The 14835-nt window shown below is 39.0% G+C and overlaps 1 protein-coding gene across 3 annotated transcripts in view; it reads right to left on the bottom strand.

Moving 5' to 3' along the window:
* Positions 1-2796: 2796 nt before the first annotated feature.
* The window catches only part of RNF38 (ring finger protein 38), a 416254-nt gene continuing 404215 nt past the window's right edge, over positions 2797-14835 (bottom strand). For 2 of the 3 annotated variants that reach the window (XM_040361759.1, XM_040361768.1), the window contains exons 10-11: positions 5509-5608; positions 3635-4057 (exon numbers count right to left, since the gene is read on the bottom strand). In XM_040361759.1, coding sequence (XP_040217693.1) covers positions 3995-4057; positions 5509-5608 — 163 coding nt within the window. In that variant the 3' untranslated portion in view covers positions 3635-3994. Of the gene's footprint in view, positions 4058-5508; positions 5609-14835 lie in introns of all 3 variants that reach the window. The other variant, XM_040361749.1, reaches the window with a different exon arrangement.

Here is a 14835-nt window from a genome sequence, read left to right as displayed (position 1 = left end):
TTAAAGCCCAACTCCAGACTTCTTGTGACTTTAAATAGTTCCATTTGACTAATCTGGTCCAAACAAACTATTTGCTTCACCAACAGATGTGCTCCCTGGGAACACTGTATAAACTATGTAGCATCATGCTACATACAGTATACCGAGCTGTTTTCCTGGGAGGTCTCCCCATAAAAATCGAGTCAGGCTGGATGCAGCTGATCGATTCACAGGAAGCCATGCATTTCATGAATGCAAACAATGATTCCTGATTGGCTGAGGAGGGCAGATGTCACGATTTCAACCACAGCCAATCAGAGGGTGTAAAGGGGTTGTAAAGGTAAAAAAAAAAAAAAAAGGAGCTTCCTTTACCCTAGTGCAGTCCTCCTTCACTTACCTCATCCTTCGATTTTGCTTTTAAATGTCCTTATTTCTTCTGAGAGAGCCTCGCTAACACACAGCTCCTTTATCTGCAAAGTAGAGAGCGTCCAGACTCTCCTGCTCGCCCCCTCTCCCCTCAAGAGGCTTTCTCCACACCAGGGAGAAAGCCTTGCATTACTGTGTGGAGTTACAGACAGAAGAACAGGAAGTGAGGATTTCTCAGAAGAAATAAGGACATTTAAAAGCAAAATCGAAACATGGAGGTAAGTGAAGGAGAACTGCACTAAGGTAAAAGGAAGCCATTTAGGCATTTTTTTTCTTTTACCTTTACAACCCCTTTAAGCTTGGTCCAAACAAACTAAAGTTATCAGAAACCCAAAGTAAGGTTTTAAAATGAATCCATAGTCTTAACTTAGTTGACTTCAAAAAGAACTTGGCTATAATCGTAATTCCTAATAAACTGGCCTGTGTGACTGAACAAAACCACATAGGTCTCTTGAACCTCCAAGAAAGATTCTGACAAATTTCATGAACAGAAGGATAATGAGGAATTTTACATTAGCAGGTTGTGTAGGTAGAAACTGTTCACACGGCATCCAAGCTTGACTTTCCATTTACCTTACGTGTCAGTTATCACTCTTTGAAAAACTCCTCAGGTTTTGTGTCCTGTGTACCTAGGACTAAAAAAAACTTAGGTACAGAAATGCACAATCATCAGTGTCAAAAAATTTGAAGACATGGGCTGCCAGAAGTGTCAGTATAGACTGAAGTTTAGATTTAGAAGCCACCCAGTGGTGACAAGAGATTTTACAGATTGTATCACTAGTTGATCACATTTTGTCTGATTCAGCAGGAATTTAACAATGGGTGGCCTGGGCAGCACCACCACCCAGCTCAAACTTTGATATGAAAATCAAAGGAGTCGGGCATAAAATTGGCAGCTGAACAGCGCAGCAGCCACTGTTCAGGTGTTCTTTAAGCCACAGGTGCCAGCTTTCAGAATACAACTGCCAGCAGAGATCTTTCCTGTTTAGCAAGGGTGGAAGAACAGGGGCTGAACAAAAGAAATCTATAAATGACCACCTTTAGAGTAATTATTCCAAAACACAAACTTAGTAACCGTTTAATGAACAACTGCATCTAAAAACGAATTTCAACTTTGGGTGGATCATTCACTGGCTTCTATCTTGTTGACTCAATCAATAGCTCCTTGCTATTCTGTTCAACAGAATCCTGCTGATGGAATCCTTAAATGTTTTAAGAAGTCAGTGTGATTAAACTATTACTTTAAAGTGTAGCTCCACTTTTGTGGAAAAATATATTTAGCATATACAATTGACAAGTCATATTGTAAATGAATGTTAAAAATTACCTTTCCAAATCTGCGGGTTTGTAATTTTTAGTGAAAGGCAATGCAATATTGCTACCTGAAGGTGTTCTGTCATTTTCTGCTTGTGTGATTGGCCCATTGATTTTCCCAGAAGTTTACACCAAGATACAAGTCAGATTTTTGGCATCCCCTGAAAATGTTATTTTTGGTGAGATACTCCCAAAGGAAAATCATGTCTAAAGGGATGCAGACCCTGACACTTTCCTCATTCGAGCCTTGCAGGTGCCACAGCTGACTGATCATTTTAAAACCACTCCCATGCACATTAATTGTGCACATGGACAAACAGCTATTTCTTCTGAATAATAAAAAGTAGGAATCTAAGACCCCTTTCACACTGGGTCGGTTTGCTACAACGCTCAAAATAGCGACTGCAAACTGACCCGAAACAGCCCTTGCTGTCGCTCCAATGTGAAAGCCCCAAGGGCTCCAGGGCTTTCACACGGGAACAGTGCACTAGCAGAAAGGAAAAATTAAAAAAAAAAGTACTGCTAGCAGCATCTTTGGAGGAGTGTGTATACCGCTCCTGACCATTGAAATCAATGGGGCACCGCTGCAGAGGTGCTTTTTTTAACCCTTTTTCGGCTGTCGGGGGGTAAAACTGCCCCACGAAATTGACGGTAAAGAGCCTCTAAAAATTGCCCCGCTTTACCGCCGATGCCGCCACAGTGTGAAAGGGGCCTAAAATTTTTTTTTAAATCCTTGATAATCATGTTAATCATGTTTTTTTTCTCAAAAGTTACTCTATAAAAAGGTAAAAAATAAAACAAAACAAAAAAATGAAATGTGTGGAATGGGTCTTTATGGATGACGTGCAATGCCTCTAAATACATGCTGCACTTTTCCTAGTATAAAAAAGGACAGAGCATCTATTCCTGCCAAGCACAAAACAGAAATAAAATGGCAATTGCTGTACATGCAATGTTTTGTCATGTCTGTTGCTCTCCTCCATGTTGTGCAACGTGTGATGGTGATCCTCATCCATTACCACGATAGGCTGATAACACTTAGCAAGGAAGACGACATGCTGTCATTTTATACAAAAAAAAAAAAAAAAAAAAAACACATTGTGGCATGTTCTAAAAGTTTCCTTTGCAAATATGCATTGACCCTGGACCACAGCGAGGACCTTCTTTCCAGACCTCTAGATATACGACAGCGGTATCAGTCAGTGACCAGTAAAGTAGTCTAGTCGCTTTACCCATTATCCTATAGGGAGAACAGGTAAAGAGCCGTGGAATTCATTAAAGGACCAGTTTGGACAAACTCATGTGGTTATTACTGTGTAGTCTAGAAGTTCTTTGCTCTCTCAGACAGAAGCTCATAAACACTTTGCATGCACAAGAGGAATATGGAAATCATTTGAACAGAAACAAAATTTTTCAAAGCAACAGTGATGATAATTTTACTTGTCTCTGCAAATGCACTTTTTGCCCTTCCCCAGCAGTGGCACAGATAAGCACAACATAGGAATCAGTGGTAAATATTATATGGATAACAAATAGAGGAAGGGTAATGAAATGCCTATAGATTGCTACACCCTTAGCATTCAGTGTGCAACTGCAAACACAAGAAAAGAAACCAGTGTACAGTACTAGTACTGTTTAAATAACACACAAGATTATACATTGCAGCATAGGTAATACTACACACATTCATTCTTAGTACATGCTGGTATATAGGTCCTCAACCACACATATTCACGCTCTTGTGCTCGACACAAGTAACCACGCAAAGCATTGTCACCAACATACACGCAAACACACATTCCACTCACCTGCTCACAGTATCTGAAGGCTCTATAACAAGGTAGATTGCTAAACTGTTTGGAGCTACCACTGAATCTTGTTTTTCTCTTTTTTTTTTTTTTTTTTTTTATTTTTGTTTAAATATAAAAGCACATGCTAAAAGATCACATCCACGGTAATCTTGCAGCAAAAAAAAAAAAAAAAAAACTCGGAATGATCACACGAAAACCAGGGAATGTTAGTGCACACACAAAATAAGCTACATAATATATAAAAAATAATAATCTTTGGAGTCCCAATCACACGGTTAGTATAACAATCCCATAATTGTGAAGACTAATTAGAAGCTTTATAATTGATTAAATCACACAGTGCAAAAAAGAGGTCCATTGACCCTTTTGTGTAAATAGGCTGGAAGCCACACGGGTTAAGTTCAATGGATAGTTTTTTTTCTGTGACTAGGAACACCCGAGCTGGAATTGTGCTCTGACATTGGTCATTCTGAATCACGATGTACTTCTGAAGCATCAGCTCGACATATTGGGCAGGTACGATTTGCCTAGAGGACAAAAGCAGGACAAAAAGCCTTTAGTTAAGGGAAGCAAACAGATGTTCAGTTAAAAAAACAACAACTCTAAAGTGGGCCAATAACCAGCTTTCAACTCTCCAATCCAAGTCCTGTACCAGTTATGGTTAAATTACTACAAGTAAAATTTTAACATCAAGGTGTAGAATTTTACATGGGGAGGGAGCAAATGTAATGTTTCCTGTTCTTCTAGACATCTGTGATCCTAGAAGTCTCACACTCCAATAGAAAAGCATCAAATTACACCAATCAGTGCTGCAGCAAACTGGATAGCTACATGTACACAACTGAATGAGTTGACACACCCTCTTCCTGCCTATCAGATATGGACACGCAAGGAGACATTAACTTTCATAATAAAACGCCAGCATGTTCTGGGAACAAAACTAATGGAACCCCTTTATAATAAAATAACCGTTTGCAAAATAAAGATTTTTACAAAATGGGAAAAAAAAAAAAACGGATCTATAAAAAAGATCTGTTCCTAAAATGTGCAGAACATTTACAAGAATTCAAAATTAAACTGGCGATAAACCATTAGGGTCCATGCACACTGGTCTTAAAAAGGGGTTGTAAAGATTTTTTTTCTAAATGGGTTCCTTTAAAGCTAGTGCATTGTTGGTTCACTTACCCTTTCCTTTGATTTCCTGTCTAAAAATACATTTTTGTGTCTGAATTTCTCACTTCCTGTTTCTCCTTAGTAAGCTTGCCCCCATTATCCAAGCCGTTCTGGCTGGGGGTTAGTCAGCCAGAACAGCTTACTGAGGAACAGGAAGTGAGAAATTCAGACAAAGAAAACGATAAACATTTAGAAGGGAGATCAAAAAAAAAAAAAAAAAAAGTTTAGTGAACCAACAATGTACTAGCTTAAAAGGAACCCATTTAGAGAAAGAAGGAAAAAAAAAAACCTTTAAACCCCCTTTAAAAACACAAACACCAGAACCCTTGGCAGAAAAAAAAATGCTCATATAGAGCGTTTTTGTACAGGAGTTTAGGAGTGTAGCTTTTTTTCTACCTTGAAATGCGGAGCTTAAAAGTGCCTCTAAATGTCCTGATGTGCATGGACACATTGAGCTGCTTCTACAAGCAAACCGTAAAACTCCTGTAGAAGCAGTGCTTTTTAAAGTCGAGTGTGCATGGACCCTTACAGTAAAATAGTAACACGATTACTTATAAGAGCAATAGGGATAAATGTGTAAATTATAAGAGCTAAAAATATACTAGGATTACTGAATAAAATAAATTTTTTAGAAACACTTTACTTAAGGATCAGTAATTTAACTGAAATAATAAAGCAGATAAACTTTAAGTCAACCTTGAAAATAATTGGCCAACCATGGACACATTTAGTTTCAGAAGTACAAAACTGAAAGTTCGATACACATTTGTGAAAAAAAAAAAAAGAAAAGAAGAATAATGCTCACTTTTAGCCATTTGTCGACACACTTGGCGTGAAATTCATGATTACATGGTAAGACTCTTAGAAGCTGTCTTGACTCAAAATCACACATGCACACTACACATCTAGGAAAGAAAAAAGTTCTACGTTAGGTTAAAATTTCTACAGGTTTAGGATACACACTAAAACAACAAATAAAAAATAAATAAAAAAGTCAAAGTCATACATAAACCCAGTTAAACTACTTAGTAAAAACAAGCTAAAAGTAAGCAAAGCAATGGTGGCCCTAGAACACAGCCATGATTGAAATAAAAATCTCTTTGAAGATGCCTAGAAATAATTATATCCCAGCAGTTTTTGGTGTTGAGCCTTCTAGGTGTATCTTGGGAGAATGACCTTAAAACTTCCTCCAGTCTTCTTCCTAGTACCATTATGGGTGGGGTGCTGTTTTTAGTCACCACCTGGCTTCTGCAGACCTGTCAACTGCCGATTTAATTTTTCCTCTAGCTCCAGCAGCATTGCCAAATCTGATTAAGAAGTAGGAGGCGGTGGCTGCAGCTTACCCAACAGACAGAACATCTGTTGAGCCAACAAGTCATCAGTAACATTTTCAAGACCGACTACAAACTCCAAGACCAAATGTGGAAAGGATGATGATGGACTTCACAATTCAATAAAAACTTTATTACAAATTATACAAAATACACAATGCTAAAAAACTTTCTATACAAAATACAGCAATGTTGCCTTAAAACATATAACACCAATTACATTGGGCCATCTATTCATCAAAAGAACCATGGAGCTGGGTCCATTGGTATTGTTACATCAGATGTAGCATTGAATAGGTGTGTGCACCGTAACTCAGCTCTACATGTTGCACATTAGAACGCTTCTTCAGGAGCTTAGGAATGTATTCTACATGGCTAGAGAACGAACAATGAAATTCAGACAATATCTAAAAACATATTTAAATAATGGAAGTACAACATGCTAGCTGTCATTCACCCAAAGTATAACAGACCACAATGCAGCCTAGGTGTGGAGAGAGCATACCATAACTATGGGGACACTTAACATTAGTATACTAGTACCCGAATGGACAAATACATAAAAAAAAAAAAAACACACACACACTAACAATCCCAGTCGCCAAACAGCACCCAAGCCAAATCTACCCATTTGTATTTTATGTTGGTTTTTATACCAACAAAAATTATAGAGCTGGGTTTGCTGCACAATCTTTGCTGTTTATAGGCAAGATGTAACTTGCTTATACTCCTAGATTATTCCCTCCTCCTGACACTACTAAAACATACCCCTTGTACTCTTTAATAAGTATTCATCTCTTATGAACAGATCAGTACAATTTCTGGCAATACACCCCTGTATTTGCCACTGTATCCTGGATATCTGCCCTCTTGTATGCTACCATGAGTGAAAATATGCAAGTCTTCTTTCCTTTACAATAAAAGAGCATCAATTGCACACATAGGTGGTCATACACCAGTTTTTGAAGTGCAACCTCCCTTGGGGGGGGGGGGGGGGGGGTTAACATTGGCCGTTTACACATTTGTCCATTTAGGTACTAGTATAATGTTATACGTGTCCCCATAGCTGTAGTATGCTCTCCACACCTAGGCTGCGTTCTTTGGGTGAGGGACAGCTAACATGTTGTACTTTAATATCTAAAAACAAATATTTATAGAATAATGTCTGAAATTTCATTGTTTGTTCTCTATGTAGAATACATGCCTAAGCTCCTGAAGAAGCGTTCTTACCTGCACACCTTTTCTTCAACACTACATCTGATGTAACAATAACAAGGGCAACATTGCTGAATTTTAATATATTATTGTGGTTCCTATTAAGTCCATCCTTTCCATATTTGGTCTTGCAATTATATTGAGAGGTGGCACTTTTGTATTTTTTTGTATTCACAGTACCACTCCGATACAAATAAAACCTTCTCCATGACTACAAACTACACTGATGTCTCAACTTCAGAAAGTTTAGCAAAGGTCCACCAGAATCAGCTAGGTGCAGAAGCTGCTGGATATTGATAAGTACCTGCAAGCTGACAATCAGGTGCTTCCCTAGTCATAAGCAATGTTGGCAAGTGCACTGGTGGAAAGGTGGCGCATTAGACTGATGCCAGTTGTGGAAGCACAATTAAAAAGTGACTACATTAGGTACAGTACACTGGTATATCGTGAAACATAGGACAGTTCTGGGAGTTCGAAATCAAGCTACATGCAGCAAAGGAGATTGGCAGCATTAGGTAGAGGTAACCTCTTACAAAAAAAAATAAAAAAAGGGAAGAAGAAATGTTGTAATCTAGTCCCAAAGCATGCTGACTTAACACACACACACACCACATAATTTGTGGGTCACACAGCCTCCTATAAAACTTCAGGGCGATATGTCAGCTTCCTGCCCTGGTAGATCTCTAGCAGGAGTGTTGCTATACAAAAAGTCAGGGCGTGAACAAACATGTCTGTAATCATGGACTCAGGCTGCAATCTGCACAAGTCTGTGTACTAAAATAGACATGAGTTTTGCAGTGTTTCATATATCTGCAATTTTACACTGCTTTTTTTTTTCTTTCAAATTGGTCACCCATCCACTTCATCCTCCCTTACAGATAAACATAAGTATGAACACGGCTCTGTATAATCTGTTCAGTCTTGGCATTGCTACAATAGGTATAGCTAATTATTATACACGACTGTTTAACAAGAAACAATATGCTTATACACAATTATCTTTATATCCACAGCTGTGGAATATGTGCAAAAAATAGCAGTTTATCCTGCAAACTGATAACTTGGCATTGTTCCTAGTTATTTGTCAGTCACATTTCCCTGTGTTCTGGAAAAGAGGGGATGGTATTCTGTAGTTGTAACACCTAGCATATTGTCAAAACACTGCCCCTGAGTCCGTGACAGAGTTCAATTGCAGACGTCCCGCCGCCATCTTGGGGCCTATGAAGCCTTGATCACAGCCGTGCTCAAGTGAGGTAAAAACAGCAGAAAAAGACACAATCATAGTGTCATCCTCCTCATATGTGTAGCGATCTACGTGGTGGCCCAGAGACATAAGCCTGAGCGGCGATTTGAAGCGGTTATTAGGTCCGGGAGCAGATCTTTAACCTGGAGACCTGCCGCCATTTTGGGGCCCAGTAAACATTATACCCCTCGATCTAAAGTACTGTGACAGCGGGCTAAACGAACACAGCTTCCGATCGTTATGTGGATTGAAAGCTAAAACTGTGACAGTGATCCTTACACCCTGTGGGGTGTCAAATTATCACCTCAGAACTGGATGAAATACCTTGGAAAGATTTTATAACTAAACTGCAGAGGTGACACCGCCATCTTGTAGACTGTAAGTATATTACCACAGAATTCATAAGCAATTCAACTGCGGAGGTGACACCGCCATCTTGTGGCCTGCAAGTTTATTAACACAGACTTGATATATATTTAAACTGCGGAGGCAACGCCGCCATCTTGTGGCCTACAAGTATATTACCACAGATTTCAAAAAAAAAAAAGTGTAACTGCTTTTCTGAGGCGAAAACTGCTGAAATTAAACACTTTTCTCTTATAATCCACCTCAGTGACTAAAACTCAGTGTGTGGTGACTTGTGACCATTATCCTGCAAAACTACTGCGAGGATCTGATAGAGTGTAGATGGATTTTATCCCCAGTTCACCGTAACATCTTGCAACCTAAATAATCCATTATATCACACTATTTGGAATTTTTATTATATTTATTCCTTCTCTACACTGAGGTAATTTTTTGTACACTGGATACCTGACTGCAATAATAGACTAATCACAGTAGTCAGAGATTGGTTACCAACTCGATACGGTCCCCAGGGCCTGTGTTATACAATATCGGATTATCCTATGATTATTCCTGCAATGGAAACTTACTGAGGGGTTCCTACTCACCGTCCGATGTTAGTCGAAGATAGCTGCAGACCTATCCACTAATATGACACCTGCATGATACGTAATTTGAGACATTTTTATGATGCTGATCTTTTCACAATACTTACTGTAAAGGCTCAAATCTGGGCCTGGTCAGTTCACATAAGCAATACCCACTGTAAGATGGTGGTTATAAGACTGTTATGCCTATAGGAGCTGATATAGGAGTGAACTGTTGATTTTACGATATAGAACAACTCTACCCCTGCTGATAAGAATTCACTATAGCACTTATTTTATATGAAGGGGAAACAGGGCAAAAAAAATAAGAACTCAATTATCAAGGAGAGTCTTTTTGATATGGACACCCCTCCTCATACAAGTCCTCAGGTACCTGTGGTGGATCCTAAGTTTACTGAACATTTCTCGTCTCATGTGACACCCTCCTCATCACCTCCTACCTTAAGTTCTACTACATCTTCAGCTTTATTTTCATCTGTAGTAAGGGAGGGTATAACACCTATAATGGCTGATCATGGGATTCCTATGGTTTCTCCATCACATGACCCTATACAAGTAACTACTAACGTTGAAACTGCTCCAGAAGTTTCTTTCAATGTTGCTGATCTCTATAACAGGATCTCTGAAATGCTGGAAAGGGGTTTAGCTCACACGGCTGAGAAAATTACTAAAGATATTAGGGCAGACTTCCAATGTCTTGGCAACAGGATAGACTCAGTTGAGCATAAATTGGACACTAACGTCTCTAAAACTGAACAACATGATGATCATATCCATTTCCTACAAGAACAACTGGAGGCTGCTCAAACTAAGATTGACGATTTGGAAAACAGGTCAAGAAGAGAAAACTTCAGGGTTAGGGGTCTTCCTGAGTCCATTATGGACGTTCATTCAGCAATACGAGACATTATGAGAATCCTCCTTCCATCTGCACCTGATATAAAATTGGAAATTGATAGGGCTCATAGATCATTAGGTCCAATGAGAAGAGATGGTTTGCCCAGAGATGTGGTGGTCAAGCCTCATTATTTCTCCACCAAAGAAGACATTATGAAACGGTCCAGACAACAGGAGAATCTTCAATACCAAGGTACTAATATACAAATATTTTCTGACATTTCACCATATACCATTCAGAAAAGAAGAGCAATGAAACCGTTATTGTCTGCCCTCATCAACAAAAACATCAAGTATAAATGGGCTTTCCCCTTCGCCTTAAAATTCAATTATAATGGTAGAAACCATATAATACATAATTTCCAAGAAGGTGAACGACTTCTGTATGATCTGAAAATTATATCTCTTGATCCTGTCATGGACACTAATCCGCCTCAACTTCCATCTGCCAAGAGGAACACACCTACTAGTCCGACTCAAAATCCTTGGAACAAGGTCAAGTACAGGAAAATTGGAGGGGACCAAGCACCCTGATATTGAATAGACTTATCCAGGACGTATCTCTTAATCTTTAATTCAGATGAATTTTTATCCCGGATGCTTTTTAAAAACAAAGAAGATTCCGGGTTTACATGTCTAGTTTAATGCCGTTTTTCTTTAGATTATTCTCCTACTGTTTTTGGGCCATCCTATGATTCACTTGCCTTTTATCTTAAACTTGTTTTAAGGTGTAATGTTTAATCTGTCGGCAACTGACGACGGTGAGGTATTGAACCTCAACTTACCTCTTGTGTCGACACTTTGTCGACCCAATGGGTAAGAATATAGTCCTTTTCTGGGACTATACAAAAATTTCTTGTTTGAATGAGGGAAGGAGAATCATTCTCTTCCCCCATTCTGGGTCACGAATTGACCTTGCACGATCTAATAGTTTATTGTGCCATATGTTTTTTTATTTTTCTCTTTTTATCTCTCCTTTTCACTTCTTTTTCTTTCTTCTTCATACTCTCTTCGTTTCTTCAGCCTGCCTGCCATTGTTCGTATTTGCGAGACTATTGATGATATCTGTACGGTCCCGCATGTTCATAGATGTAGAAAAGACTTATGGCTGGATCGAATGATGTATCTAAACCCCTTAGTGTTGTTACTCAACACTCAGGGGTTGAATTCTCCTGTCAAGAGGCGCAAAGCCTTTCAAGTATACAAGTCTCTCCGTGTGGATGTGGTTTTCCTTCAAGAAACCCACTTTCCTAAACGATACAACCCTTCCTTTATGCATGCCCACTTTCCATTGTTTTACCTAGCTAAAGCAGAAAACAAAACTAAGGGTGTGGCCATTTTGTTTTCTAGGTATTGTAATTTTAACCTGACTAAAGAATTTGGAGATCCGGAAGGTAGGTTTCTATTGTTACAAGGTACCCTTGATGGCAGACTATACACATTTATCTCTTATTATGCTCCTAACAGAGGTCAGAAAAAGTTTTTCTCACAGATGCTTGATACCCTCCGACCATTCATGGAGGGGATCATTCTTATGGGTGGAGACTCTAACCTAGCTTTCGACACGGGATTGGATAAGTCCAAACCTTCTGTCAAGGGAATCGTCAGACCGACTAAACTTAGTCTACAAGTAGCACGCATTCTACATCAGTCTAGATTAACTGACATCTGGAGGGAGATGAACCCCAAAATTAAGGACTATACTCACTATTCTAACCCTCACCACTCTTATTCGCGTATAGATCATATATTAATCTCTAACCATCACGTCCCAGCTGCCATTAAGTCTCATATAGTTGATGTTTCTTGGTCAGATCACTCGATGGTTCTATTGTCACTGAGGAGAGAGGACACTTCTCCTAAAGTGTCTCATTGGACACTAAATAAGTCTATTTTGAAGGACCCTGTCCTAATGAAGGATATTGAGCGATCTCTTCTAGAATACTTTAAGCATAATGATACAGAAGATGTGTCCCCTGAAACTCTGTGGGCTGCCCACAAGGCTTCTATCAGAGGCAAAATTATACAAGTGGCCGCTGGCCTCAAGAAACAAAGAAACATAGACATAAGGAAGCTGGAAAACAACTATATAGAGCTACGTAAAAAACATAAATCTGATCCTCTTAACTTTCCTACTCAGGCACTTGATGCAGCTAGATCTGCCCTAAACTTGGTACTTACCACCAAAGCTGGGGAAGATATGAAATGGACTGGAGCTAATTTCTATAAATTTAAAGATAAAATAGGCCCGATGCTAGCTCATAAACTCTCACCCAGATTTCAATCGCGGTCTCTCCCTAAAATAAGGATGACTGATGGTTCTCTTACCCTGAATCCTAGGAAGATAATGGAGGCCTTTCATGATTTTTTTTCTAAGCTTTATGCATCCACTGATGATTCTTCTTCAGAGGGAATGGATGATTTTCTAGACAATTTGATTCTACCTCAATTGACTGAAGTTCATAGAGAAATGATGGAGTCTCCCATATCAGCTGAAGAAGTATTGTTAGTAATTAAAAACCTAAAATTAGATAAAGCCCCGGGCCCTGATGGGTTTTCAAGTGCTTATTATAAAACATATTCGAGCATTTTAACACCCTACATGGTTAAATTTTTCAACCACATGACCGGTGGAGTTCCCATAGACAGGCAACTTAATTTAGCTTATATTTCGGTTATCCCAAAGCCAGAAAAAGACCATAGCCTGGTGGAAAACTATAGACCTATATCCCTCATTAACAACGATCTTAAGATACTCACTAAGGTAATGGCCAATAGAATGTCCTCTTTCATTGGCCAGTATGTTAGTAAAGATCAAGTAGGCTTCATCGCTGGAAGGCAAGGTCCTGATCAGGTTAGGAGGGCTGTGGATCTGATCTCCATTTTGAACTCGGGTTGGACTGGTGATACTAATCAAAGGGGAATGCTTCTTTCTATTGATCTACAGAAAGCATTTGACTCAGTATCATGGCCATTCATGTTAGAAGTGATGAAACGTTGGGGGTTTGGCACGAAATTTCTTGGAATCTTATCTGCACTTTACTCTCATCCTAAAGCTAATATACGCTTTCAGGGTATCTTTTCGGAACCTATTGAGATTCATAGGGGTACTAGGCAGGGTTGTCCTCTGTCTCCCCTGGTGTTTGCAATAGTTATGGAATCCTTGGCTATAGCTATTCGTGAGAACACAAACATCAGAGGAGTTAGATGTGCCAAAACGGAACATAAATGTGCATTGTTTGCAGATGACCTTTTACTGTTTTTGACCGCTCCAGATACATCCCTACCGGAATTATATTCTCTTTTAGACAAATTTTCTATAGTTTCAGGTCTAACTGTGAATATGGCCAAGTCTAGGGCCCTCAATGTTTCTCTTTCTGAATCCACGGTTTCTCTACTAAAGGAAAATTATGGATTCAAATGGGACACCTCTTATATCAAATACCTAGGTATCTATTTGACTCCCAACATCCAAAACTTGTATTTGGCCAATTATCCACCTATGTATAGAAAACTTGAGAAAGATTTGAGAGATTGGGGGACTCAGAATATAGGTTGGATTGGTAGAATTAACTCGGTTAAGATGACTCTTCTCCCTAGGCTTTTGTATCTTTTTAGATCATTACCCATACCGATAATTAAAAGTCATCTAAAATCCTTTCAAGGAAAGATTATCAAGTTTATTTGGAACAATAAGGGTCCACGCCTTCCATCTCGCACTCTCTATAACTTGCCTGAACAGGGGGGTCTGGGGGTACCCAACTTATTATGGTACTATCAATCAGCAAGATTGGCACAGTTATCGGAAACTTTTCTTAAACATGAACGCCCTGACTGGTTAGATATAGAAGAGCAGGCGACCCCGAATCTAACGATAGAGGAATTAATGTGGAGTCCTGCCAAGAATAGGCCTTCTATTTTATCTCCGACTCTTTCTCAAACCTTTGTTTTATGGGATTCACTTAAAAACAATCCCTCTCTAATTTCTAAAGGCAGACCTTTATCGAGTATTTTTCTAGACCCACTCTTTGTTTCTAAAATTGAAGTAGATTCGTTCAAATGGTGGCATGACAAAGGGTTGTATCGTATAGGCCGTTTTTTTTCGCGCTCGGGTCCACTTCCTAAACAACACTTCATTGACAAGCTAGGTCTTCCTGTCTCAGAAAAATTAAGATTTTCTCAACTACATGACTATGCCCAAAGCCTATGGGATAGTGGCTCGATCTCTGGACTATTGACACCTTATGAAAGTAATTGTGATCAGGGTTTGATCAGGAAGGGGAATATTTCAATCATATATCAATCGCTTGCTAATAATTGCACCAAATTACCTCATATGCTGGCCTGGGAAAGGGAACTTAATAACAACTGGGATTTATCTGACTGGTGCAGTAATTATACTAGATCCATTAAAGGATTTGTGAATATATCCCTTGTAGAGGCTAATGTAAAAATTTATACTAGGTGGTATTTAGTTCCCGTTAAACTGGCTT

Source organism: Rana temporaria, chromosome 1 (genome assembly GCF_905171775.1).
Source record: "Rana temporaria chromosome 1, aRanTem1.1, whole genome shotgun sequence".
Taxonomy (NCBI): Eukaryota; Metazoa; Chordata; class Amphibia; order Anura; family Ranidae; genus Rana; species Rana temporaria.
The sequence above is the reverse complement of the archived record's forward strand: the minus strand, read 5'-3'. Positions and strand labels throughout refer to the sequence as shown.